At 41.6% G+C, this 27,408-nt stretch overlaps 1 protein-coding gene across 1 annotated transcript in view; it reads left to right on the top strand.

Moving 5' to 3' along the window:
• cntnap2a (contactin associated protein 2a) overlaps nt 1–27,408 on the top strand; it is a 314,113-nt gene that overhangs the window by 144,597 nt on the left and 142,108 nt on the right. The window contains exons 4-9 of the mRNA XM_041961168.1: nt 11,920–12,067; nt 18,926–18,978; nt 19,426–19,576; nt 20,618–20,802; nt 24,374–24,517; nt 25,730–25,991. Of these exons, the coding sequence (XP_041817102.1) occupies nt 11,920–12,067; nt 18,926–18,978; nt 19,426–19,576; nt 20,618–20,802; nt 24,374–24,517; nt 25,730–25,991 (943 nt within the window). The remainder of the gene's footprint in view (nt 1–11,919; nt 12,068–18,925; nt 18,979–19,425; nt 19,577–20,617; nt 20,803–24,373; nt 24,518–25,729; nt 25,992–27,408) is intronic.

The following is a 27,408-nucleotide window of genomic DNA, read 5'->3' as shown; positions in this document are numbered from 1 at the left end:
AGTGTTCTCCTTCTGCCATTAACCCTGATTCATTGCCTTTAATATTTCTGCAAATACTCCAAAACACATTCATCTCTTGGATGTTTTTGTAACCAAAGCCACCTTTTTTTCTGTTTTGCCTGGATGTATGACATATGTATTGCTTTTTAATTTATCGCCAATGCAATTCAAAATATTGCTTATGTAAACAAATACAAAGCCAATAATTTTAAGATGGGCATATACCATCAATAATCCCCAGTGCAGTAACAAGCCAAACATGAGCCATTTGTTTCTCTCTGTCTATTGTCTTATTTCGAAGAGGCTTTGGGGCACACACATGCATGCACACACACTGCTATTAAAGCTCAAGAGGCAGCTCTGCACAAGTTAAGACCTTTGGGTTAATGTGTATGTGTGTGTGTGTGTGTGAGTGAGTGTGTGTAAGTGGTGATAATATTGGAGCTATCAGTGCTATTGATCAAAGGAACGGGTGGGGATGGTAGGGTGCTTAAGCCAACTTAATGTTTCACAAACACAGACACACACACACAGACACACACAGACACACACACACACACACACACACACTGCTACCATCAGACCCTGTTTCAGGCCATTCAATCACATTCGACTCAATCCCATCCACCACAGGATGAGGCTCAGACAGCGATCCCCAGAGAGAAAACCACCTGTCCTGCAGTCTTATGCATGAAGGTTCTATTCAGGAACATTTTGCCACCAATCACCGCCTGCCATTACTCCACACTGATGACTTAACTCTTTCACTGTCAAACTGAGAGCAACGCTTCCAGTCAAAGCAACAGTGTCGATGCAAGATTAACTGCTGTGACTGTGATTCACCGGGGAGGATATCTGGCGTAGACCTGGCAACTGAAATATTGGTTTTGTGAAAAATGTTTTTTAGGGCCTCACTAATGTAGTGCTGAGGAGTCACAATGACAGAGATGAATGACTGCGATAATCCAGATACCACCTGCTGTAACAGAGGACAGGTACCTAAGAGGCTGTCAATACTTGAATTTTACCACTTGCACAATAATCATCCTGATGCGCAGTGTTGGGCAGTAGTGTTTTGTTTGTTTGTTTGTTTGCTGTTGTTGCCAAATTGGTTTTGGGGGAGTGAAAGCAGAGAGCACAGCTTATTGTTCAATGAACAACTGAACTTCATATTTAGCGTGTTTTTCTCTACATTCGGTTCAAATTTGCAATACATTTGGCTGCAAACCCAGCTGCTGATGTATATAATGTGTATTTTTGTGTTTGCCAAATTTCACGCAATGAGGGAAAACCTCCTCTCATAAAATAATGGCAGTAGCATGTTTTAGAAATTGGAGTATTCAGTGACAGGCAACAGTTTGTTGTTTCTGTCTTGGAAACTTTTCAAGTGATCATCTTAATGCATTTCATCACTGTCAGAGTTCAATTCCATAGTTACGGCGCCATGATTTAATGTGTATGTCAGTAATATGCCCCTACCTGGTATGAGGTGTGTATACAACATAGGGTTGGATTTTGTTCAGATTCTGCATGCGTGCGTTTTTCATGGTATCAGGGGTTTGCTGTTCCCATAAATTATGCGTGAGATATGAGAAAAAGTGCATGGTTTAGAAAGTGCTGTAGGCTAGGAGGCTACACCTGTGAATATTGTTTGTGATGATCTTCTGTGTAGTGAAATGAACAGTGATCACAGTGTCCAATAGCACAACATAATATTCATTAAGAGATTTCTGCACTTAAAAGCAGTTCCCTCAGGACAAAGTAATACAGAGGAAAAACACGAGACAGAAAATAAATCTTTTACTGTAAATCAACCTCACAGAGGAAAAAGATCTTTGAGATTAACAGTGGCACAGGCCCCAAATAATTTTTCAAGCCTCTGTGCTTGGAAACACATTACTGACCTTGTTATCTTGTCAGCTGGCCTGTGAGCCATTTTGGCCCCTGCTTGAAGAAACCAGGGCATGAGGCGTAAGGCAAGTGAATTATAGTTACCTATAACTCTGACAGGCCTACTAATCTAACACATCATAGAGCGGTATCACTATTTTGGATCTTCACATGTTGGGAGATTAACACCTCTGTTTCCTGGTGTCTTAGTGGCCTGTGAAGAGGAATTTCACCTCTGCAAAGAGGGCCATCTCTTAAGTCTTGGTCGCCTATTTAGAAATGTGCAATTATTTCCTTTTTTTAATTGGTCCCTCGTGGCTCAGAAAAACTAAAAAGAAGGCTTGAGATTTCCATATCGCCCTAAAGTGGGAGATCCTACAACAAACAGGATGCATTGTGCCCTTTGCCAATGAAGCTCCAGTAGTAACCCCCTCCTCTGAACACTGTTGATTCAACAGCCTCATAACAAGTTTCACCAGTTTAATCCAACATTACATCATGAAACCAGTTTAATCCAACATTACATCATGAAACCTGTTTAATTCCAAATACACTGCTAGTGTGAGCTTTTCCCTATTGCTAGGGAGAAAACAATATGGCAGACTGATTTTTTAATGCTGCCTTCAAATGGGGTTGTGTTTACCAAGTTCACTAGAAGAGTCCACATGACTGCCCACCTCTTGTGGTATTCACAACCTGTGATGTGTACATTTTACTGTAGATTTTCAGTGTACAGTTCACAAGTTGTGACATGTTTGCTGACAGTTTCAGAAATGGTGTTTTTATATGTCTGAGAAATAAGTCAAATTTTCTAGGCGTGACACGAGAACACTAAGCAGCCCTTTGCCGCCCATGTTGCCATTGCCTCCCATCGTGTACACCATCAAAACCACAAGCTCAGGACTTCCATTTGAAGGCAGCATCAGTCTGTGACTTTGGAGATCCCCCTCCCGACTGTCCTTGGAGGAAGACCTACAAAGAATGAAGAGATGCAGCATCTAGTTAAAGGCACGGTTTCTTTGGTTATCAAATGCATTGAAATGTACCTATCAAGGCTCCCAAAACTGAATAAGCATTTGGTTGACACTTTTATCTAGAGGGGCTTACATTAGGAGCAAAGACAGTAAGGATATTCATGCAAGGGAAAAAAGAATACAATGGTTAGTGTAAAGACTAATAATGCTGAAAGAGAGAGCTCAAAATCTCTGGCTTGTGTTTTAAAGTGCTCATAACAGAGGGGTGCATATGAAGATGCAAGAAACTGGTCTGGAATTAAAACAGCCTCAGACTACAGTCATCAGGATAATAAAAACAAATATTATTAAAAATCTTTATTATGATGAAGTACTCTTAGTTTCTGCCTTTATTAGATGGAGATATTGTAAGAGACAAACGGGAAATATGGAGAGAGAAGGAGAGAGGCGTATGACATGCACCAGAGGTCCCTGAGGCGAACCAGGGACCTTGTGGTTATATAGGTCGTTTTAACTGGTGAACCTTTAGCCTGCTAAATGTCAGCTTGTCACCGTGTGATCGGGAGGGGTGCTCCAGATCTCAGCCGGGCTGCTGCTATAGTTTCAGTTTATATTCACTGCTCTTCATACACTCTTAAGTGTCATACCACAGTGACATCTCTGAGCTTTACTTACAAACACATAGAGTGTTTTCCTTCCCTTCTAAAGCCTCTGAATAAAAATACATGTTTGCAATGAGTGGGAGAGAGAATGAAGTGTCGGCTTTGTGATAATATCAGGAGTAGGAGACAGGGACTCATTATGTAAACAGAAATATTTGACTAATTTCTTTGCTCTAATTATAGCTGCTCAACCTATCTAGCAACCACATCAAGTGCATCTGCTGTGAAGAAGAGCCTCAGAAGTCTGAATGATGATAGCATGTCATTAACTCATCTAGAAATCAATTCAGCCAGCCCAATATTCCTCCCGAACCTTCACACTCCTGCTGCGTTGTCAAGATGACCACATGCACAGCATTAGTGGTTCTATCCGTGCTTCACATCAGTGACACAGTCTTTGTTGTCACGATAACAGATGCACTATAAACGGGAAATAGTTTTTCTAATGATAAGTAATTGCTTTTGCAAGTAACATGAGAGAAACAAACGGCCATTGTTGTGCTGTCAAAGTGTACTTGAGTGCCTATTTTCTCAGTGACTGCTAATTCCTCTGAAAATAAGCATCCGTTACAAAAAGCTATTTATAGAGGAATACATTCAACCATGAACTGTTCCACTCAAGCCAGTGGTTTGGCTCTGTAATGAGTGAAGTCACAGTTGGAGGTGATCCATACTGTAGCCACCATCCAAACAGCAACTGGTGCCAGCTGATGAGACTGATCGGGGAGGGGATGAAAGGAGATTAATATACATCAGAGGAGGTGCATCATTTGATATTAATGTAAGATCTTAAAGAGGTTCAGAATTCAGTTTGATGTGTGTATTAATAGATATTATCCTGATGTTTTGGTCCTGATTGACCCGACACAGAAATTGCTAACAAGGCACCCGCATGCATGAAAACACACGCACATTCACTCACAGTGTCTGCTGCCGCTGCTTGTGAATGAATTATTGTATCCAGCATTAAAGTCCAGAATGCTTGAATTCAACAAATCAGACCACAGAGGAGCACATTGCTCGCAGTCATGGATATGACTTCTCTGGGGTTTTTTTCCCCATCTGCACTGATAAAAAAGTCTCTTCAAACTTTGGGCTCTGTATCTTGATCCGCTGCAGTGACTTCACAGGGCTCGAGCGTCAGTCTTTTTAATGTCACTTCACTCCATTCCAGATAAGAGTTGTGTGGAAATTAAAAATTGCTGAGTGTGAATAACGAAGATGATGAATTGAAATAGATAGAGGGGACACTTCCCGGTGGGCCACAGAAGTCTCCTGTGGTACAGCTTGAGCGGCTGCTGTGAAATTTTAATAGCACTGTCACGAACATGAACATTGTGCTTGTGCGACAGTGGATAAGACATGGCACTGGAAAGTTTAGACAAATCACACCCCTCTGATGGCATGGGCTGCGCTATCTCAGTGTTTCATGACAGTGTCATCTAAAGGTTTGGTGTAACTATTTATATGAACAGTGCACAGGTGGTGCCCCAATAAGCACAAAAAAAAAACAGTTTTTATTTGATCCGCAAGATTGTTGGCGATGAGTGGCGTGTGTCTGACTCATTTTGCCGAGCAGATCTCGCCTCTTTTCCCAATGGTTCTCCAGGGGCTTCCAACTGATGTCAAAGCTCTGAGCGAGTAGGCGGTGTGATGCATGAGGAGGAGTCAAACATGAATGAGTGTGAAAATGCCCCTCAAACATAATGTCAAAACACACATACACTCACATAGAATGATTTGGCAAAGTGTTAGCAGGAGCAGAGGCATGCACTCACACACACACACATACGCACATTCGCAGCGACTCGCTGTAGCTCCATGTGGCATGTGAGGTTTTTCAGCAGAGCCGGAGAGGCCGTCTTCACTCCATCAGTGTTGGTCCCTGGTGAGCAGAGGGGAGAGAAGGTGCCAAATGTTCACAGCCTGAGTAATGGGCTCTTAAAGCTCTATTCTTTCCCTCTCTCTCTCTGTGTGTGTATGTGTATATGTGTGTGTGTGTGTGTGTCTCCCTGCCTGGCGCTCTCTAAAATTTAATTCAGCGCAGGGGAATATTTTGCACACCAGTGATAATTTAGTGAAGCTAGAGGAGGAAATACTGTGACGGTGTGATGCTAAAATGTTTCTTGAGTTTTGCAGAGCACTTTACTTCTTTCAATCACCCCGCTGTAAAGGGGGACTGTATGTAAAAGTACTAGCATGAAATGTTCGGAAGTGTTCCTCATTTTTTAGCTAATAATGTATGTGATGCAAAGAAAGAGATTCCAGTTCCCTTTGTCACCAGCTCTTTGGAAACTCCTTTTGCAGGTCGAACTCTTAATGAGATGCTGAACTGAGGAGAAAAGCTCAGGCACATGGCTATAACGAACACAAAAGGATATAATGATGTGCAAGCATAAAGAACATTGGAAGCATCTTTCTTGTGCAAATAAAACTATGTATTTAAGCACAGGAGGTGCGGAAATCAACAGCAGAAGACACACTCACAGTGGATGGTTGTAATAAAACATGCAGATATGCAGTGGAGTTCATGTTCAGTGTTCTTCCTCAAACAGCGTTGAAGAGTATTGAAGGAGGAAATGAGGAAAAGAGGCGGGGAAGAAGGAGAAATGGGTTGAACTCTCCAGTGGTACAGACTGCATTATATCAGTGAAGAGCTACTAGTTTCATGCAAAACCAAGGAAGATAAGCATGAGCACAAGCATTATTGATAAGAAGAGACAATCAGGAAAAATGAATGCAAAGTCAAAACAATACAAAAACCAAATGATAGTCAAATCACAAAAAATGGCAAAAACATTATGACACAGTTCAAGTTTCTCATTCAGCCAGTCTGGGGCTGTAGACCCAGATCAAAATCCATTTAACTTCTGCCTGCAGCAGAACTTGGTTGTGGTCTCCACCCCTAGTGGGAGGCTTGATTGACTGTGTAGCCCAGAATTATAATTCTGTGTGCAAGTGTCAAGAGCCAGATGAGATGAAAAGTCTCTCCCATTGTGGCATCATGGTTTTGTTCAATAAGGCCAGTTCCAAATTTTACTGGCATATAGTTTCGGGCAAGGAACCTGAATAACTTAAACCCACCAATGGGAGGCACAGGGTGTCAGAGTTCTACGTTTTCCCCTTTTTGGATCCATAAACTGCTTTAGTTTGTTGGACAGAGGCCTGATGAAGCCATGTCCACACAGGAGCTCGTCTAATGGGCCATGTGGTGCGCTTTTGTAGCTGGAGACTTGAATTGATAACAGCAGCCTGAGGTTGGTGTTACATTTAAACGCTACAATGGGACGTTCTCCGAAAACATAATGTGATTTCAACACATGCCAGTGGCTGTGCTAAAAGCCATGTACTTGCTATTATTCTATGAAACAAGCCTGAGTTTCACACACAATCATAGTGACACTACTAGTGTCTCTATACGAAGGGAATGAAAATGGAAGATTATTCTATTCCACTTTCGAAATAGAGTGCATATTGTTTCTTCATTGTAACATGAAGAATTCACTATAATTCTCTGGCTCTTTAACATTTAAAAGATTCATGACTTAATTTTAGCATTACTACAGTTTATCCCGTTTTCTTTGGCACATGCCCACACAAACACAACCACCCACAGGGCTTCACAGAAACACACATTTCTCTGCGGCCCTTCTGTTTTGTCCTGTACACTTGTCGATAAAAACAAAAGACCAGACCAGGCCGGACTGATTTCCCCTGCCTCTGTCAGGAAGGAACACACACACGCACACTCACGCACACACACACAATGGCACTGACTCTTGGCTGGTCTAAAAAACTGGTTCAACAACAACAACAACAACAAGCAAACCCCAGAAAATAGCTTCCACTTGTTGTTTTTCAGTATCTTGAGATCTGTTCTCTGGAAAGGCCTGTCTCTGGCTATCGAAACAGAAGCGCACACAGGGACAGATAGATATTAATTGACACTCAAACAGAGGCACACACACAGATAGAAATAACAGATGCACGTACAGGAAATGAAAAACATAGAGCTATGGAGAAGAAGTGGCTGAGGTGTGAGAAGGAGGGAGAGCTGCTGAACAAGTAGGTTGTGTGTGTGTGTGTGTGTGTGTGTGCAAAGTCATGCCAACGTGCATGTGTATCTTGTTTGCACGGCGACTGATGGGTGTTTGCGTGTGAGACAGAGCAGACCACAGGGGTGTTTGTTGACCAGCTGTAGTAAAGTGATTGGCTTGTTCCTCGTTGAATGACAGCAGCCCTGGTGGTCCAAATGCCCGCCTAGGAGACTGGCTGGCTCTCGGCTCCCCTCATTATTTCTGTTTTCCAAGTCAAGTTTCCCCTCACTGCTTTTCCTCCACTGATCTCGTGGACTGCTAGAATCATGTGACAGCTCTGCTCTGTTTTGGTTTTCATCCAAGGTTTTCCCTCCCAACTTCTAAACTTTTAAAACACAGCGTGTTGAGTTTTGATCATTCTTAAACATTATGCATATCCTCACAGGAGCACAGAAAACAGAAATAAATATTTTTTTGGTTTGGATCTAGAAAGGATTCCCAAGCGCAAGTTATTTTCACTTATTTTCTGATGGACTACTGCAGCACATTTTAAAAGAAGTTTAATGTACATAGCATGAATATACATCCATTTAGGGCCTAAGCTTGGAGAGAAATGCACAAATCCATAAAAGCACACACACACACACACACACACACACACACTGAGTAAAACTGAAGGTAGCCTCGGGCACTTTGTGGCCTTTGTTGCTGTAAATTACCTCAGTTCTCGATTAGCCCAAACGTCAAATTGTCTGAGCTCTGAAGTTGTCTAACACTTACACACACATACAGTACACCAAAATAAATGGTAACATTTGCTCACTACATGGAGTGACACACACACGCACACACACAAATTCCCAATTACTCATCGGTTTGCTGGTTAATGATTTAACTTTGCAGGAGAGGGAATTAAATGGTTGACTAGACAGACTTTTGTGAGGTGCTCAGCATACACAACTTTTTCCTCATCTTCATCCTCCTCCTCTCTTCCCCACCCTGCCTTCTGCCCTTCGCTCTGCATAGTAATGCCTTTGAATTGAGCTGTTCATTCAGCCAAGCACAGATAAGTGCCAAATAGCAGGATGAACACAATAGAGAAATAAAAGAGGGAAGCTGGAAAATCGGGATGGGGGATGGAGCTTTTGGGTGGAGACGAAAAATGCTTTTGTTCTCTCTGCCTTTCTATATCTTTGTCTCGCTCGCTCTCTCGCTCTTATACCTTGACAGGGGTAAGGAGAGGAATGTGTCGGCCGGACAAAGAGAAGTAAAGTCTCCAGCACGCTGTCAGCCAAATCCTATTCAGAGTTTTTTATTATTATTTTAACTATGAAATGAGCTTAAGGGTGATATCAGGTTTTAACGTTGCAGAGAAGTTTAAATGGCAAGGTGGTGCGTGGGTGGTTGTGTGTGTGTGTGAGAGAGAGTGTGCGCATATGTGCTTCCATGTGTGCATTCAAATTGATACATTTGTGCTTTTCGTGCTTGAAATCCTGAGCCAGCACCACGTCCAAGTATTTTGGAAACAGAATGGTGAAGGACAAATGTGATGGGGAGCACTGGATGTAGAAGAGGATTTAGAAGATTTGACAGGAAAATAGTGGAGAGGGATGAGAAATGTACAAACAACTCCACAGGGTGGTGCTAGCCCCAGTAGTTTAATGTACATCTCTATTTTAAGGACATTTTTAACTCATTTTGCTTTTTTCAGATGCTCTTTTTATGTCTTGTCATGCAGTTTGAAGGTATGTTAGCTCAAAATATACACTTTCTGCAACTCTGAGGACTGTTTTTTGTGGCTAGGAAACATTCTCAAAAGTACACTGCATACTGGAAGTGAATTTAATATTAGTATAGTTTTCAGTTCTATTTTTAAAAATTGAAATTAAGTTTTAGTGTAGTTACACCAGTTGTCAGTCTATGTGAAGTTTTAACAGTGTTTTTTCCTACACTTGAGTTGAGTTGCTGAGGGAAGAGAACCTCATCATTGGACATATACTATATTCAAACTGCATGCAGAGACATAAGAAAAGCATTCATGAGTTTATCTGACTTGAGCTATGCAGGGAAAAGTCAAAATCCCTGCAAAAGCAAGCTATCCCTTATGCTTATTGTTATGTTGTTTTTGTATGATGACATGAGATATTTCCTGTGCTTTTGTATTTTTAATTCTTTCATATCAACCATTTCCCATTGGACAGAGAAGGTATCTTCCTCGCGTCTTATGGTCTGGATATGTATTGCAACCTCAGCCCGTGGAATTGTGTTCATCCATGCTACATAAGCTGAGTCGGCCTTTGTCTCAGCGCAGGCTCTGGGTTGTGCATTGTTTGTACTTTGGGTGTGACCATGCGTGAATAAACAAGCCTTAAATAAGAACTTGTACCCTCATAGATTTCATCGGTTCCAGGACAAAAGAGTCTGAATCTCTTTTTACTTGTGGACATGAATTTGTTGATGAAATCCTTTGGAACCACTCAGAAAAGTGTGAGTGAGAACATGACAAATGGTTTCCCTTCGCTGAAAACACAATGTGACCAACAGGAATCCTGCACCAACTGGTAATGTGATTTTTATAGCAGGGGACAAACATACAGTAGCGTGAGTGGGTGAGTGAGTTGCAGCCCTCTCCCTCGAAAACAGCATTACTGCCCTTGAGCAAGTCACTTAACCCAGATCTTCAGGACCTGTGCACCTGCAGAGAGTGGAAGCTGCAGTTAAACTATACTGAGGGCTCCCCGATGAGTCATGTGGAGCTGTGTGAATGTGAAGCAGGGCGCTAATAAAAAAGCGTGTGTATGTGTGTGTTTGTGCGCTCAGTTAACCTTTTCTGGATAAATAAAGATTAAAAATGAAAGTGCGGGAAAGGCACAGAGGAGATAGAAGCACTGTTCGCCTCATGTCCACTCCCTCAGCACGGTGGAAGTGCACTGGCTCTGAGCTTAGTGTGAACTCTTGACCATCTCCTCCTTTACAGATAACATATCTTCAGGGGTACATACGTGGGTCACTGAGGAGTCAGCTCAAAGCAGACTGCCTGAGCAGAGCTTTCTCTTCCTCCCACGTTCATCCACAGCCCTTCCCACTTCACGTCTTATCTAGAATAACACATGGCTGTCCAGCGTCTTGCTCTTGTCTCCTTGTTACCTGCTAGGCTTTTAATGGTGCCTCTCCCCAATGGTTTGCACCAACTGTTCGGTGTGTGTAGAGGAAAAGCATCGGGAACAGTGTGTGTGTTTGTTTCAGAAAGGAGGGGAAAGCGCAGAAGTGAAACTAGTTCAGGGACTGTGGTGGGGTGGATTAGTGGTTGTTTAGAGTTTAGAGGGTCTCCCCATCATGTGCTAAGGGAAGTAAAGGAAGAGATACTGGGCGGGAGGAGTGATGCGTCATACACTACGTGTCTCTTTTCTACCGTACGAACAAAAATGCGTTCAGAATGTGCTACTTTTATGCATACAGCTGTTCCTCTCTAAGAAGATTTACCAGGGTAATTGCTTTACCTAATAGGTCAGTGTATCTGATGCAGCAATGCAGAAATTAAGGCTTTTACATTTCCAACTTACAAATTGTCAAGTAAAGCTTTGTGCCATTAAATTTCTGATACCCTATTGTTGCTGCCTTTGTGTTGTTTGCTCACTATGAACTCTGTTGACGGTCACTTGCTGCTGTGCTGTTGCTACGGACACAGGAGGAATTGCTGAGGTCAAACTTTGTTGTCTAAAGCCGCATGTACGGAAAGGGCACTGTTTTGATGTGCTTTTGCACAAGATCCAAAGTCGATGTCTCATACACTGTTGTGTGCGTGCACAGTTAAGTAAATAAATCAACAGACATTGGACAATTTTGCAGAGAGATAGTTCTATCCGGTTTTGTACATATTTGTTTTGTTTGCAGACAACATGTTGTTTCCTGAGGCAGAGCTTTTATAGATTGTGCTAACTGAGTGTGTAACACAGTGCTAATATGACAAGGAACTGTTAACTTCATCAGTTACAAGCCCTCATGAATCTTTTGGGACCCAGAAATCAGTCTAAATATAAAATGATGTGAGCAGGCAGTGTCTTACTTACACTTCAAGGTGAATACAATATGCAATTTCCTCTTCAAATCCCCTGCAGTGAGATTGTCTTATAGCGAGCATATTAGATGTGTAGACTAATAATTATTTTGTGTGTTTTGTGAGTGTGCACCTTTAGGGCAGGATGTGGTGAGTGGAACAAAAGCTCTTGCTCCGAGTCCCAAAGCTGCTTGTTTGACTGCAGGCTTGTGGCTTTGATGTATTTAATTTCATTGTGCGTGTGTGTGTGTGTGTGTGTGTGTGTGTGTGTGTGTGTGTGTGTGTGTTTGTGTTCACAGGCCTTCTCTGGGAACTCCAACTCAGAGAGCGCGGTTCGCCATGAGCTGCAGCAGGGAATCGTGGCACGCTTCCTGAGGCTCGTCCCCCTGGACTGGAGCGAGGAAGGACGGATTGGTCTGCGCATAGAAGTCTACGGCTGCTCCTACTGTGAGTGGAGACAAACAAACAAACACACACACACACATGCACTCACAACACACACACACACACACACACCTCTAATGATGGTTTGGCAGCTCCAATCAAGTCACAATGGATTTTTCTTCATCATGAACTAATTCTGTTTAGGAATCAAATACAAACCCACCTGCCTGAACACACACACACACAAAATTTGCAGATGTATGCAAAGCACAGTTACAGACTGACAGACACATACAGATGCACACAAACTTACACACTGCCTCTTGCTTTCTAACAAATGTATCATCCAGGGAACTAACTCTTGCAGCCTCTTTGCTCTCATCCTATTAAAGGCTGCCAAATTGATTTTGATAACAATTTTCAATTAAGGCTCTGCATAAATTACTGTTAGAAGTGACACACGTACATCTTTCATTCCATTGATGCGATTACACCGTGTGTGTATATGTCTGTGAGTGCGTGTGTTTGTGTGTATGAATACAAGGGCATGTATTGCACGCCAGTCAGTCCTCACCCCTTTGATTATATTTCCCTCGTTTCATTTCCTTCTCATGTTAAAAGAAAAGCAAGTCAGTAATGATAAGGACAACAAGATGCTCTACAAACAGTGAGACGCACACGTGTATGCACAGAAGAATAAAACACAGAAGTCCCCTCCAACCAAAAAACACAACTGCACTCACAAACAACTTTGACTTAGATCATAATTGTTACTGCTTTTGTGCTTAAATAAAGTCAACTTGTTCCTGTGGATGTTTTTTGACTAGAATAGCTTTTGCCCCTTTTTTCTCTAACAGTGTCACATTAATGTGTCATTTTCTTAAAGGCACTTTTTCATTTAAGCCACTTATAATAGTGTCTTTTGCATGCTTTTCCATAAGATAATACAGAGGGTGGAGGCATGCTTTTAAGCCTCAGTCCGATGCAGTGTTATATATTTTATATACAAGATATATTTCTCAACTTCAGAGGAAGAAATGTAGGGTTGACAAATAGCTTACACTGCGTTGAAGCCGGCTGTCGAGCACCAGCAGATACGTGAGCTGTAAACAAAACATACCTGCAGAGAATATTCAGAAATGGTTACCAGCTGACTGACAACAGAAAAAGTTGTTAAACTGGGTTTTGATCCATGTTTTCTTAATGCTAGCGTCAGTCTGCTAAATGTAAAAGTAAGTATTCTTCAAGACTGGCTAAAGGTTAGATTTGATGTATGTTTCATTTGAAGTATTTATTCTGCAGCTTCTCCGCCAACTTGTCAGTAGTCTTCAAACAGTGTGGCAGGTATTATGAAAGTTTTTACCAGCTGCCATCTGCATAAAAATGGCATCTCTTTAGGTTACGATCTCCGCTGCCATCCAAGCATTTTTCAGAAGATGCAAAAGAGGCTTTATTGTTTAAAACGTTATCGTATCCAGTTACAGCTGTCAAGTAACAAAAAAAGGTAAAAACTCCAAAAAAAAACCCCATTAGCCAGCTCTAAACCGCATAAGAGATACAGTAGAACAGAGAGTCCACTCCAAAATCCCCACACAGTAGAATTAGATTAAGGTTTAGCAAAATCCGAGGAGGAAAAGATAATGAGTTTCACTTTTTCTTGCCACAGCAACAGCTACTGCAGGCGTGACCTGAGCCAGCAGCGGCTCCAGTGGAGCTGCTCCTGGGCCAGCAGGAGTGTGCTGTGATTATGGTGAACTCCCAGATGTAAATGTGTTTCAGCTGTGTGATGTAAACCATGTTGAAATAGGCTCTCTCCTGGATTCAAGAGAGAACCTATTTCTTGGATTAAAGTAAGACTATTATTTCAATACAAGTCTGGCCCTGATGTCCTATCATTCAACAGACAGAGCATTCGGTACACGGTGATTGAGGTAAACAAAAGAATACACTGTATCTATTTCTAAGCCAAGTAAGCTCAGGCAGTTTTTGTGTGTCTGACAGATCCGAATGTTGTCCACCACGCCTTGACATTTGTCAGATGAGACACAATAATAAATACAGAATCAGGTGAACACACGCTTGCAACCGGGATATCCAAGCATGTACACACACATACACACAAACACACACTCCGCCTGGTTGGGTGCGTCATCTTTCAGAGTTGTCTGTCAGCTGTGTTTTGAAGCCCACAGGGCTCTCTCATGATTACGCTGTCACCGCTCCTTTCTTCAGCATTCAGTCAGAAAATGAGAAGTCATACATTTGTCTGTTCGTCTACCCATCCTTCACTCCCCAACTCTCCGGTCCTCTTAGAATCAACTTCTTCTGTGTTTTTCCTGCTTCCCAGTCCAAACATGAAAGTGAAGTACAGTGTCGGGCAGTGACAAAGAAAAGAGGATGAAAGAAGAAAGCACAAAAGAGAAGTAGTAGGAGGAGGAGGCAGCAGATAAATATAGATGTTATGTTCCCGGCATAATCACCAAATATGTTGGTTGTAGATGGCAATTCTGGGTTTTGAAAATGTATGATAATTAAATGCAATACCATATTATGACTCATCTAGGCCTGTGCAATGAAGAGCTGCGTGCGTATGTGCCAGAGCTAGAGGCTGTAAAGGAGTCGTGATCCACCGTGCTGTGGAATTTACATGCTCATTTCCATTTTGATTAACATAGGATCAACAGAAAATCAATTATCTCATAGATGAGTCAGGAAATAGTAGAGTCAGTGTGCGAGAGAAAGGGATGTCAGACAGAAGCAGAGTGTACAAATTTAATTTTCTATACAAACGCAATCACTCTCATGCAAGTAGAATTTCAAAAGAATGGAAGCATATCATATCCGCCTTCAACCTGTGACCTATTTATGCCAGCAAGGCTTCAAATCTGTTGTCAGGATGATGTATCATCACCATCAGCTGTCAAGTCTAAGCAATTTACATATGTTGATTTGTTTATGGAGAGCATCGATTTCTCTGGAGCAGGCCAAACGAACAGCAAACAGAGCATCAGCGTAACCTTCAGGCTCACGCCGCTTCTTGCCTGGAAGCAAACGAGCAAACGTCACATTGTCCCAGTGAGGATGTCCTGGCCTGCGGCGTGCACCAGCGAGCCGGCTAAGCAGCGTGCCGCTTGCTTTGTAAAACAGCTTGTTTGGCGCACTTGCTCCGCCTCCAGCCTAGCTTAATTTGTCAAAATCCCCGCTGACATCCTCGACATTTGTGTTTCCTCTCCGGTCAGCAGTCAACATGGACCGACAGGAACTGGCAGTTAATCAATATCACTCTTTATTACAGCCTATGTCGTATAAGTGTAAGCCTATATAAATAATAATAATAATAGCAGTGCACAAATCACAAAAATAAATCAAATGTAGGGGAAAGGGTGGAGTACGTATAGTATTACAGTACAGGGCTGAGACCAACAATTCTTTTTCATTATAGAGAAATCTTTTGATTATGAAATATCAAAAACATTGCTAGCATTAAAACCAGAGCACGAAGTAACATCTTACATGGCATTATTATGTCTTACCAATAGTCCCAAAATGCTAATGCACAACTTCCAATAAGAAATATGAAAACCATGCAAATCTTATTAAGTCTAGGTAGGTCATACTGTGAGTGACCTGCTTTTGTGCTCACAGCCACATAATTTGCTGCTTGCATAGTGACACATGTTGCCATAGATACAATTTAACATTATAACTACAAACCGCCGGTTAAGCGCGCCTTCGATTCGTCTGTGGTAGTGCTTTGCAAAAATGGCTGATTAGCAAAAATAAATAAGCAGGACATGACACTGATATGTTCGTATGTGGTCAGGCTAGTGTCACTTCAGTGTCTCTCATAACTTGTCACCCCCTTTTATGACTCCATTATTACCACACAAAGATAGTACTGCTGTATTATGCGAAATTCTATGTTTTTTTCTGTGTTGTGTCACTTCTTTGGGCCTTGACTCCTTCACTAGGTTCATTAAGCGCTGAGTCTGCCATTTTTCTCTTCCTCTGCGGACTTTCCTCACCCCTCGTTATCATGTATAACAGTGTGCGACTTGTTGTATGGAGACAAAAGAAAGGTTTCACTCCTTGTTTTGTTGTAAACTGTACATTCAGGAAATTATCTAAAATAAACACATTGACACAAGCGCTCAGGCACGAGGTACAGGACTCAAATGCACGACTCGAACAGGCAGAGGTGAAAAAGCTCAAGGCCGGTTTTAATAATAGCAAAACTCAAAATACAAACACAAGACGCTAAGGTTAGAACATTCTCAAAAAACTAGGATATCAAAAAAGATTCTCAAGGTAATGCTAGGGTTAACAAGGAAGGACTGACTGACTGTCAGGGTTTCACAATAAAACAGGAAGTGAGACTAGACGCTGGTGAAACAAACAGCTTAACAGACACGACGAGACATAACACACATTTTGAAGACGCAGTAAGTGTGAAGGACAACATGTGTAGGAATTTACACTTGTTGTTGCTATTTTGCCATTTTAAGCAAAGAATGATGATGAATATATAGTGTAATCCTTACTAGGTTATTCTCAGTTTCCATTATGTTTTCAAGTGTTTTTCTTTGTTGCTCCACACATCACACACAGTCAACACTGTGCAGGTAATGTCAGTGATACACTGAAATCAGCTTCCAATTTTCAGACCCTGATAAATAATAACTTCCGGGATCATATATTTGAAGATTATATTAGCTGTCACATGCAGCTGTCTATATTGAACCTCCACATTGAACTCCACCTCAATCACCCTATGTCTCCTCACACGTCTGGTGGAAAACCACCATCTGGGTCAGAGTGAATGGCATGGTCTCTTGGGTCAGGGTCTGAAAACCTGAGCCCTCTTTTGCACCCTCCATCACAGCTGCCCTGGCCAAGGACCACATAGTCGTCCCACGTTACTTCACATGGCAATTGGTCAACCTCTCTCCCTCTTTCTCTCATTCTCTGTATGTCACAGTGGTTTGCAGGTGGTGGAAAAGCCCTCCACCCTCCATAAAGTCTCCCTCCTGACATCAAGCACTCAACTGAGCTGGCAACCCTTTTCTGAGCACCACACCTAGATCTGCAATACCTCATAAAACAATTGGGAAGCTGTCAACTACCACCACAGTTTCCACCATAAATGTGACAGAAGATGATGAGAAGGGCGGGGGAGAGAGAGCCAGAGAGAGAGAGAGAGAGAGCGACACAGAGAGATAAAGCAAATGAAGTGATAGAAGGAAGAGGGGAAGCTACAGAGGGAAGCAAAAGAAGTGAGAAGAGTGAAGAAGAGAGGGGAGTAATGGAGAAAGATGAAAGCAGAGAGAGAGAACTAGTGCAGGAACAAGAGTGAAGCGGAAAGCAACCAAAGAGATGGAAAGATGCATTTCTACCCAGCGAGAGGCAGCATGGGATCATTTGGGAAGCACTGAGGTTGGAACAAAGGAAACAGATGTAATTTTATCCAATCCCCCTCCGCAGGTGTTTATCAGGAAAGGACGGGGTTGGCGTAGTTGTGTGCGTGTGTGTGTTTACCAAGCGCGAAAGCAAGAGAGCATGAAAGATTGAGGGACAGCGTGACAGTGCATGAGCGTGTCTGCATATAAAATGATCCGATCTTTCCCGAGCTGTTATCCTATCATAGCCTGTACACCCTTCTCTAACCAATCACACAACACACACGCACACACACACACACACACACAAAAACTCGCACTATCCACTAACCACTTAAACAGTTGGGGTGATAATAGTGAGATTGAAGAGAGCCTCAAGTACTGCATGTTATTTCTCTTCTTAAGATTTGAACATCTCCTTCCTGTTGCCTCTCTCCTTCTGTCCTCTTTTTTTTTTTACATGTAAAGCTTCATTTTTAAATGCAAAATATCTCATGTTTAGTCCCTCATATTGTAAAATTGTTTATATGTAACTCCAGTGGCATGACAGACAGTGTTGTTTTTTTCATGTAGCATTTTCTACATGTAGATAAGTATGTTCTTCAGGCCTGCGCGCACACACAGGTGTTTGCAGTTTTGGCTGATTAGAGCTCTGCTCAGGTTGAAGCTGCAGCTTATCAGCCAAAATAAGTGAAAACACCTGGTGGGTGCATCACAAGCGTCTACCTTCAACACCTTTTTTTATTGTTTCACACATTCGCATTAAACATTCATTCATTAAATAATTTCTCACAGAATTCTATAGGTCCCTTTGATTAATGACAATGCAATGCCATGCAGTGGAAAATTATTTTTTACTGTGAACAAGTGTCACTGCTTATTTATACTGTTATGCCCAGTTTTACATCTGTATCCGTTTCGTATGTGTATGGCAACGAAGCATTTTGCAACAGACATTTTGACTCATCACAGTATGAAAAGCACAGGTGTTACTGCATTAAGGAGGGCTCCATTCTACTCAATTATCCCAACAGGCCAAGTTACAGAGAGCCAGCATACACAATATGAGGACCCTGAAACAGAGGCAGCAAAATGGAATTCAGCCATCATTCATTTTATTACTTACACCTGTGCTTTTCATACTGTGACTACGATGTCTCCATGAAAAAGGCCTGTTGGGTGCAATATCATTCAAAACAATTACATTTCTTTGCAGCAATAGCAACTTGTAAAGATGGCAAACCTCCCATGCATTCAGATCACTGCTGTCATTGTAAGCATCTTGTTCATATAACTCAGTAACTGAAAATACAGCACATGATGTACAGTGTTTGAGAGGGTGGGGGGGTAGTAATGATTTTGTACTTCAATACAGATTTCTTGACCCAGTCATAGAACAGTGTTGGCTTTATTTTGCTTTTTGTTATTAGGGATGAGAGACTCTCCCTATCCAATCATTTCATTCTTGCCTTCTCTCTTTGTCTCTTAATGTCATTGGCTTCTTTTTCTTCTTGTTCTTTTTTAGGGGCGGGTGTGATCAACTTTGATGGACAGGGTGTAATCTCATATCGTTTTAAGGTACTGGATTTACTAACTTGATATTCTAATAAGATAAGATAAATAAGATAAGATAAGATGAAACAACATGTCAAAGCAGTGAGAAGAAAAATAGCAGCAGAGGTAGAGAACATTCGAAAAAAAACAAAAAACGAAATAAAAAGGAGACTATGTACAGTATATGTACATATTATACAAGCAAAATTGAATTTGACGATATAAAAGAAAAATAAAATATGTAGAAAAAAATATCTATAAAAAAATATGTAAGAAGTGTGTATTGCCCCAGTAGCTGTGGAAAATAATGACTTAACCCTAAGTTATGCTGTTAGTATCATTGTAGTACATTAATGTTAGATCCTGATAAAGAGTAAAGAGAGCTGTTATAAATAGGTTTCTGAAATTGAAAATGAACCACCTGTTGTCTTAAATAACCACGTGGGGTTCATGGTGTTCATATTTGTGCAGGTGAAGAAGATGAAGATCATTAAGGATGTGATTGCACTGAGGTTCAAGACGTCAGAGAGCGAGGGTGTGATTCTCCACGGGGAGGGCCAACAGGGAGACTACATCACTCTGGAGCTGCGCAAGGCGAAGCTGCTGCTACAGATAAACCTGGGTAGGCAACACATGCATCTCTTCATATCGCTCAAGGTGCAACTAAAGCAGTCTTGAAGTATTGGATAGACAATATCCAAGTGATATGTCTAAGGCTAAGCTGTACTTGGTCCAGCTCTGATCCTTGGACTCAGTCTAACAGAAGCAGCTATACCACACTGATTGTGTTTGCAACACGTTCACAGAGCAACAATACCATCATTATAGTCTTTGCAATAATCCTAAGCTTTTGTAATGATGATAATTAATGTCATGTCTGTCAAGATAACATTATCTTGGAGCAAAGATAAAGTGCCTTGGCACAGCATTTTACCCTTTACAGTGTAAACAACAGCCGCAACAATCCGTAAGCTTGTTGAGCATCACTCACTGTCGACCAGCTGTGTTGCTGAAAGCACTGGTGTAACCTTTAAGGATGCCTTCCTGCAGCACAGAAGCAACAGCAGTGGTGCATTCGAGTACCCGGCGTTACAACTAAATAAAGCCTATGACTGTATAACAGCACTTTCGGCTGCCCAAGAAAATGCCATGCGCATTATTGGCAAAACAGTACGAAAACTTGTGTTTGTATTCTATGTGCATGTCTGTGAGGATGACTTCATTTGCAAACATATGAAAACATATGAAAGTACTTCATAGAGCTGTGTGAACTTGAATCAACCTATAAACTTATACAAATATATTCACACATTTACAGATCCATGCATGAGATATAGTCATATATAATTGCGTCAGATATAGTTTCAATTTTATGTTGCACTGAAATAATATCTGGTTGTTTTGGCAATTCCCGGCCCGAGAAAATAAATGAATACATTTATAAATAATTAATGTTGTGGTCATTAGTCTTTGTTAATCAGTATATTAAAAGAATATTAAAACCACTTCAATATTTCAAGTGTTGCTTTTTAGCTTTCGGAGTACATCATATTCAGCTGTTGTGCACACATATTTTACCCGACTTATTAAAATTCATTTTTGGCTCATCAAAATATGCCACTTCATTTACAGTTTACTCTTTTTCGGAATATGTCCATTACAGGCAGTAATCAGTATGGCTCGATCCTGGGTCATACCTCTGTGACCACCGGCAGCCTCTTGGATGACAATCACTGGCACTCAGTGGTGATTGAGCGCTACCGTCGCAATGTCAACTTTACTCTGGACAGACACACTCAGCACTTCAGGACAAACGGAGAGTTTGACCACCTGGATTTGGACTATGAGGTGAGAGGCACTGAGTATGCAGACAGGAATGTGAAGGACACAGACAGGGAATTGCAGTCTCCCCACTGAAATAGACGAAGGAATTAATCCAACAATATACATACGTGTCCAAACACAGACACAGGAGGTGACAGGGAAATGATCAAATATGCAGCTGCATGCGTTCGCTACATAAGCATGCGCTTCATCGCTTTCTTTAAAGGACACATCAGCTTGACATCATGTTAATAACAGAAGCTTTTGGTGCCAAATGATTCAACAGCTGTCACGAGTTCAATTATGAAAAAAGAACTAGTAGACCATGGAAGAAGTGAATAACTAAAGTGTCAGCTCAATTATTCAGCTTTGCCTGAGTCCAGAGCCTGTTATACAGGTGACTGGCCACAGCACAAAGAACAAATATATTCATTTTAGTTTAACAGAAGAATACTTACTTCTTCAATCTATGATAGGTGTTAACTGTAACAGCACAGCATTCGTTAAGCAGCCTTATAGTTTAGCAGGTAGTCACAGTGTGCACTCTCATTTAACTTCTGAAAGCAAATGTTTAAGTCAAGTTTATTTGTTTAGCCCTGCGAAGACGCAAAGCAGGCAGCAGCGCAAATGCGGCCATCTTCCAACTTCCCTCAGGCGGTTGTCTATTGGTAATTTCCTGGCTCCAGACAAGACCGCTTGTGCCAAGGTGGATGGGTGGCGCAGCTGAGGCTGTGTTTATGCTGATTAGGTGGCACAGTGCAATTTTGGGGCTAATTTTGGCATGAAATTAAGTTTACATTTCCACCTCTTCTGCCCACCTCTTATTGCAACCATAAGGCAGTTTTGGCGGTTTTAATTAGCAGAAGCATATGCCCACAAAACTCTCCAAAATCACAAAATACTTGTCATGTATGTTGTGTTTTGTCCCTTTCAGCTGGCTCCACATTTTTGCATCTACTGTTGGTTCATATGTCATGTTCATATATCTGTAACAGCCCCACCTACAAATTATTTTGTAGGCTGTGTATGCTAGCAGCTGATATACAGTATCTGCCTGATCATTCTATCATTGGCAGCACAGTATTTGGGTTTATGAATAGATATTAATTCACCATCGCATATGGACTGGATTATTATGAGAATACAGAATATATAGAACACTGATATTTGGCTTCTACACTCTGACCTTTTCACTCCCTGCAAGGAAACTTGATGAGACTTACTCTTCCCCAAGGTCAACTTATACCTGCAGAGCCTGCAGGTTGATGCTTGGTTACGAGTGAAGCTTTTGAGCAGTGGCAGCAGTGGCGGGGCAGAAAGTGGTGGCAGTGCAGCAAAAGACTGACAGTGACGATTTAAGTACACCACGATAATAAAAAGGCCATGTTGGATATACAGTACGTTTCAAAGAAAGGAGTGTGCAGTGTTGATGCTGTTGGACTTGAGCTTTCTGCCTAAACTAGCTTGCAGGCTTTGTTTCATCAATGTTTGAGGTGTTGTATTTTGGAACTTAATGATTGGAGATGAATGTCAGTTCTCTCGAAAAGTGCGTGAGAGCTCTGGTTTAGGACCCTTGGGCAGTCTAATGTTCAGCATAGAGTACTGAAACTGGTAATGTGAGGAGTTCTCAGATAAAATTTGACCCGTCCCAAACTGCTGGGAGTCCCAGCAGGGCTGCCCGATCATTTCAGACCTGTGAGAAACACTGTCTCACCTTTATTTATTAATAGTCTTTCTGCTTGATGCTGTTTATTTTCTTTATTTATTTTCTTCTACCTGTCCTTTCATGCTTTACTGACTGTATAGCTGCTTTTTAAGTCACTACTCACCACTGGCGACAGCTTGGCCTCCCCCTTCTGTGCAGTGCATTGATACCACACAGGAAATTAGATATCGCTAATCCATAAAACTCACATAATTAATGTCAGTCAGTAATGGAATGCAAAGAGTTCAGCCAATAATACTTAAAACAGGAAATTGATTCCAGAATGCATAATGGGTATGAAATGCACACACTTGTGCGAAATGTGAGGGTGTGCACTGTGCATGCATGTGCAACTGTGTACGGTGAATACATATATGGATGTATGCCCGTGTTTGTGTGTGTATTGATATGTTTGTGTGAGCGTGTGACCTTTTGCAGGCATCACTGATGAGGCTGATCCGTTCCAGTGTTAAGGAGGATGCTGAGAAATGGGGCCGGACAAACCACAGTCCAATTAAACTGGAGCTGTTAAATTAAGGGATCTTTAGGGAAATCTGTACAACAGGGTCAATCGAGGGGTTTTGTGTGTGTGTGTGTGTGTGTGTGTGTGTGTGTGTGAGAGAGAGAGAGAGAGAGAGAGAGAGAGAGAGAGAGAGATAGAGAGAGAGAAATACCAAATTGCGAGCAGCTTTTACTCAAAGTGTGCCACTGTACTCCATCTAGTCCACACACTCCGTGTGTGTGTGTGCGCACACATCAGTACATTTTCTGCTCCCATTTAAGCCTGTAGACTAAATATCCGGGTGCATTTGTGTCTACCCTTGGCAGTAATTACTAAGACTACTGGAGCGTCACCGCAGACAGATACAAACACACACACTCTCATACACACATACAGATAGAAGGACACATATCGACTGGTAATTGCACACCACCTTCCATCATCTTGGCTTCCCTCAGAGCTATGTCTGAAAGAAAAAAAAACAAAAAAAACACATGTACAACCGCAGAAAAACTGGAAACGCAGTTTACATTTTCATCAGTTCTGTGTCCTTCAGCGCTTCAGCACCAGATGCCTCTTTATTAGCCTCCATCGCTTCGCCTCAGTTGTCTTCTCATCACATCTGTTCCCCACAAACTGCTTTCTTCTTCCTTTAATGCCATCTCCCACTGCTCCAATGGAGACATTATATAAATAAATGTATGTGTCTACAGTATACTGATCAAGGTGTTCGGTTTGAACAACGTGATATTAAATGTTTGACTGTGAATCAGACCTGATCCATCCATCTTTGCATTCATTCATTTCATTAAACAACTGGCAACTATTATGCCATCATATGTTCTCATAAGTAGATCATGTTCACTTCATGGTAGAGCTGCATGCACTTCTTGGTTATTCTTCTGCGCACAAAAGGCCATTATCAAGACAAATAAAATGTGTCCTTTTAAGACGGTTACACCTGCTACCACTTCTGTCTGTGACCGTCTACAACATTTCACACAAGTCCATTAGATACTTTCCAGTTTTGTTCACTTTCGCTCTTCATTCGTAAGACTGCCTTCTATCATTAATGGATGACTTCTATTTGTTTCACGTGAAAACATCCATAGAAATTGCACATTAGCAGGTCTAATTGTAGTGTGACTTTGAAATCTATTTAAGGATTTGTTGCAATTTTCCTTATTAGACATTCATCTGCTGCTACTGTAATCCCTGTTCGTGGGAGGAATGGCTGTACAATGATGCCAGAATAGAACATGTTACATTTAGGTAGCTTTTTGCAATGTTCTAGCAGTGGAGGGAGAAGCTAATCAAAGGAAGCCCCAATCTGTAGTTTTTCCCACCATCCATCTCATTTGACCTCTTTTCTCTCTGTTTTTCTGTAGTTGAGCTTTGGGGGGATGCCATACAGTGGCAAGCCAGTGGGAGGAGGGAGGAAGAACTTCAAGGGCTGCATGGAGAGCATTAACTACAATGGAGACAACATCACGGACCTGGCCAGACGAAAGAAGCTAGACACCTCCAGCTTTGTAAGGGAAATGTGCATATATATACACACACACACACTCACACACACACACACACACACACACACACACACACACACACACATATATATAAAAAAAAAGACAACACAACTCAGTCGCAAACAAATAGGAAGAGCTTGAAGGAACAAGCTTGTAAAGGCAGCAAAGCACTGAATGCTCTCGTTATTGTCATGCTAAGTCTGTATCTGACCTGATTGAGGGGGCAAATTATTCACTGTACCAAAATATTTGAACAGATTCATAATTAATCAGATCCAGGTGACCCATCAGTGGCCTCCCTGTGTGTTGGCCTCCTGTCTCTGTGCTCCCTCTTGATATCATGGCTGCCATTTCACCGCTATCGACAGTGCAAAGACAAAATCTCAGACGGAATGAGGAAGATATTAAACGCATTGCATGTCCTCGTCAAACATGTGGCACTGTGTGGCTGCTGGGTGTAACTTGAGCACATTAAGTGTTCTGCCATCTTTAAAATAAGTTAATGAACAGCCTTCAGAGTTTCCCATCTCCTGTTCTTTCTCAACAGTGGACAGCCAGTGTATCTTCTTCGATCTCTGGTGAACTGATTGAACAAATGGAGGCACTAATCAAGTTCATTAAAGCTGCACCTCTAATTCTCTCTGATGACTCACATAGCCGTTCATTACTAATCAAAACAGATCTGCTATCAAGTTTCAGAAACACACACACACACACACACAAACACATACAGGCAGAGGCAATCAGGAATCATCTTTAGTTGGTAAGCCAGCTCAGTATCGAGTGTTTGCTGATTTGATTAACAGCACAAGGTTGGAGAAGCTCAATGGTAATTAGTGCTTAAATTCCACAATAGTGTTTGTTTTCCACCAGCTCCCAAACATCACCCAGGTTACTGTTCAGCTCTGGTTTAAAAGGCAGGGTGAACCAAAGAGAGACATTTTTTATAATGTGTACGCGACATCAGTCTTTGAACGCAGCTTCAGTCAGGAACATCTGAAGGTAAATATGCAGAGGCTGGATTCAAAGCAACAAAAGCCCGGTGAATAAATACATGATTTCCTGAAGTGTTCGGGGCAGTTAAAACACTCAGACAACTTCAGATACAACCCCACATTCAAGGGATTAGCTTTGCTTTTAACTTCCCTCTTTGAAGACTAATTGATCACGTCCTGCTATCTCTCTTTGTTTCTCTCCTAATCTCTGTCCTCACAGCGTAACCTGTCCTTCTCCTGCGTGGAGACCCACACCTTCCCGGTCTTTTTCAACGCCACCAGCTTCCTGCAGCTGCCAGGCCGAGCCAATCACAACACAGTGTCTGTGAGCTTCCAGTTTCGTACGTGGAACCCCGATGGACTCCTCCTCTTCAGTAACCTCGATGACGGCACGCTGGAGATCTCCCTCGAGGACAGCAAGATTCTTGTTCATATCAATGTGACGAAGGCGACCGGCAACAACCGGGTCGACCTATCTTCAGGTGAGTTTATTCTTATATTATTTATTCTACTACAGCTGTGATAAACTCTAATCATCAGTGTACTTATACATGTAAGTAATACATTATATTGAAAAAAGTAAGTAACTATTCATATAAGGGAAAGACAATTAGGATGCCTGTCACTTTGATGTGTTCTAAGTCACAAATCACAAATCGACTATGAGAATATGAAGATTTTCTGCTTTCCACTTTCTTTCCCACTAACAAGATTTGGTTTAGGGTTGGGTGAGGAGCATTGCTGGAATTTTTGAATGACAGCTAAACTGAATTTTTGCCAATGTGCATCTGGCTGGTGGCTTGGACTTAATTTTACCCTCCATTTCATTCATTAATCTCCTTTAATATACCAGTTTTCCACTTTTATTGAAGTCAGTCAAATGTGTTTCTATATTTTTACATCTAAGGCTCTCCTGTGATACAGACTGCCAATATGGATTATGCAATTCATATTTTTTCTAATGGGTTATATTATGATAGAATTCCACAATAAAACTTCTCCTTCTCATCTCCTCACAGACCGCATCTTGTCATGGCCTTGATTTATTTTGTCTTTAGCTCAACAACACAAATAAGCAGTCTAATGACCAGGGAGGGTGTCCAACTCATCAAAAGGAGTAAATGTTTTTAAACGGTATGCTATGAGATCCTATTTTCCTGCTTCCTGTGACATGGACAGCAGTCAACAAAGAAAACAAATCATCAATTCTAACAAAAAATCTTTGATAAGTATTGAATTAAAGCATGTTGAACTGCAGTATGATTGCTGCCCAGTGGCAAGGACAGGCTGTTTTAGTATTTGAGTTCAACATTAAGGTAAATCTTTTGAACACATTCATCTGGTGAAAAATGAGATTGAAGGACGTCCAGGTGGAACGTCGCCAAGATGGCAACATAATGAAAGTGAGTACATAATTTTGAACCCCCAAAATGTGTGACATTTCTATCAAGCTAAACTTCCAGACTGAAAAGCAAGAAAAACGTCCAAAAACAGAGGTACATGATGGAGAAGCTGAGCAACTTCAGAGCCATTCACCAGCTAGCAAACATGCAGATGAAGTAATGCAAATGCTTTGTGAAGAGACTGCAACTGATTCTTTGGGAGCTGAAGGGTTTTTAACAGGAAATTATAGAGCAGCTTGAGGACATCAAAGAAGAAACAAACTGTGAAAGCTAAAGGGAGAATCAAAAACACATAAGATATCCTAGCAGAAATGCTGAAGCTACAAGCCAAAGGAGATGTCAGAATGGCTGACCTGGAGAGTCGTTCCAGCTCTGAGAACATGAGAGTATACAGAGTTCCTGAGAGAGGTATCTGCTCTGTGACACACATGCCGAAAAACTCCTCGAATCGAAAGAACCCACCACACGCTCCGGAGGATGTACAACATAGATCTAT

Source organism: Chelmon rostratus, chromosome 20, assembly GCF_017976325.1.
Source record: "Chelmon rostratus isolate fCheRos1 chromosome 20, fCheRos1.pri, whole genome shotgun sequence".
Classification (NCBI taxonomy): Eukaryota; Metazoa; Chordata; class Actinopteri; order Chaetodontiformes; family Chaetodontidae; genus Chelmon; species Chelmon rostratus.
The sequence above is the reverse complement of the archived record's forward strand: the minus strand, read 5'-3'. Positions and strand labels throughout refer to the sequence as shown.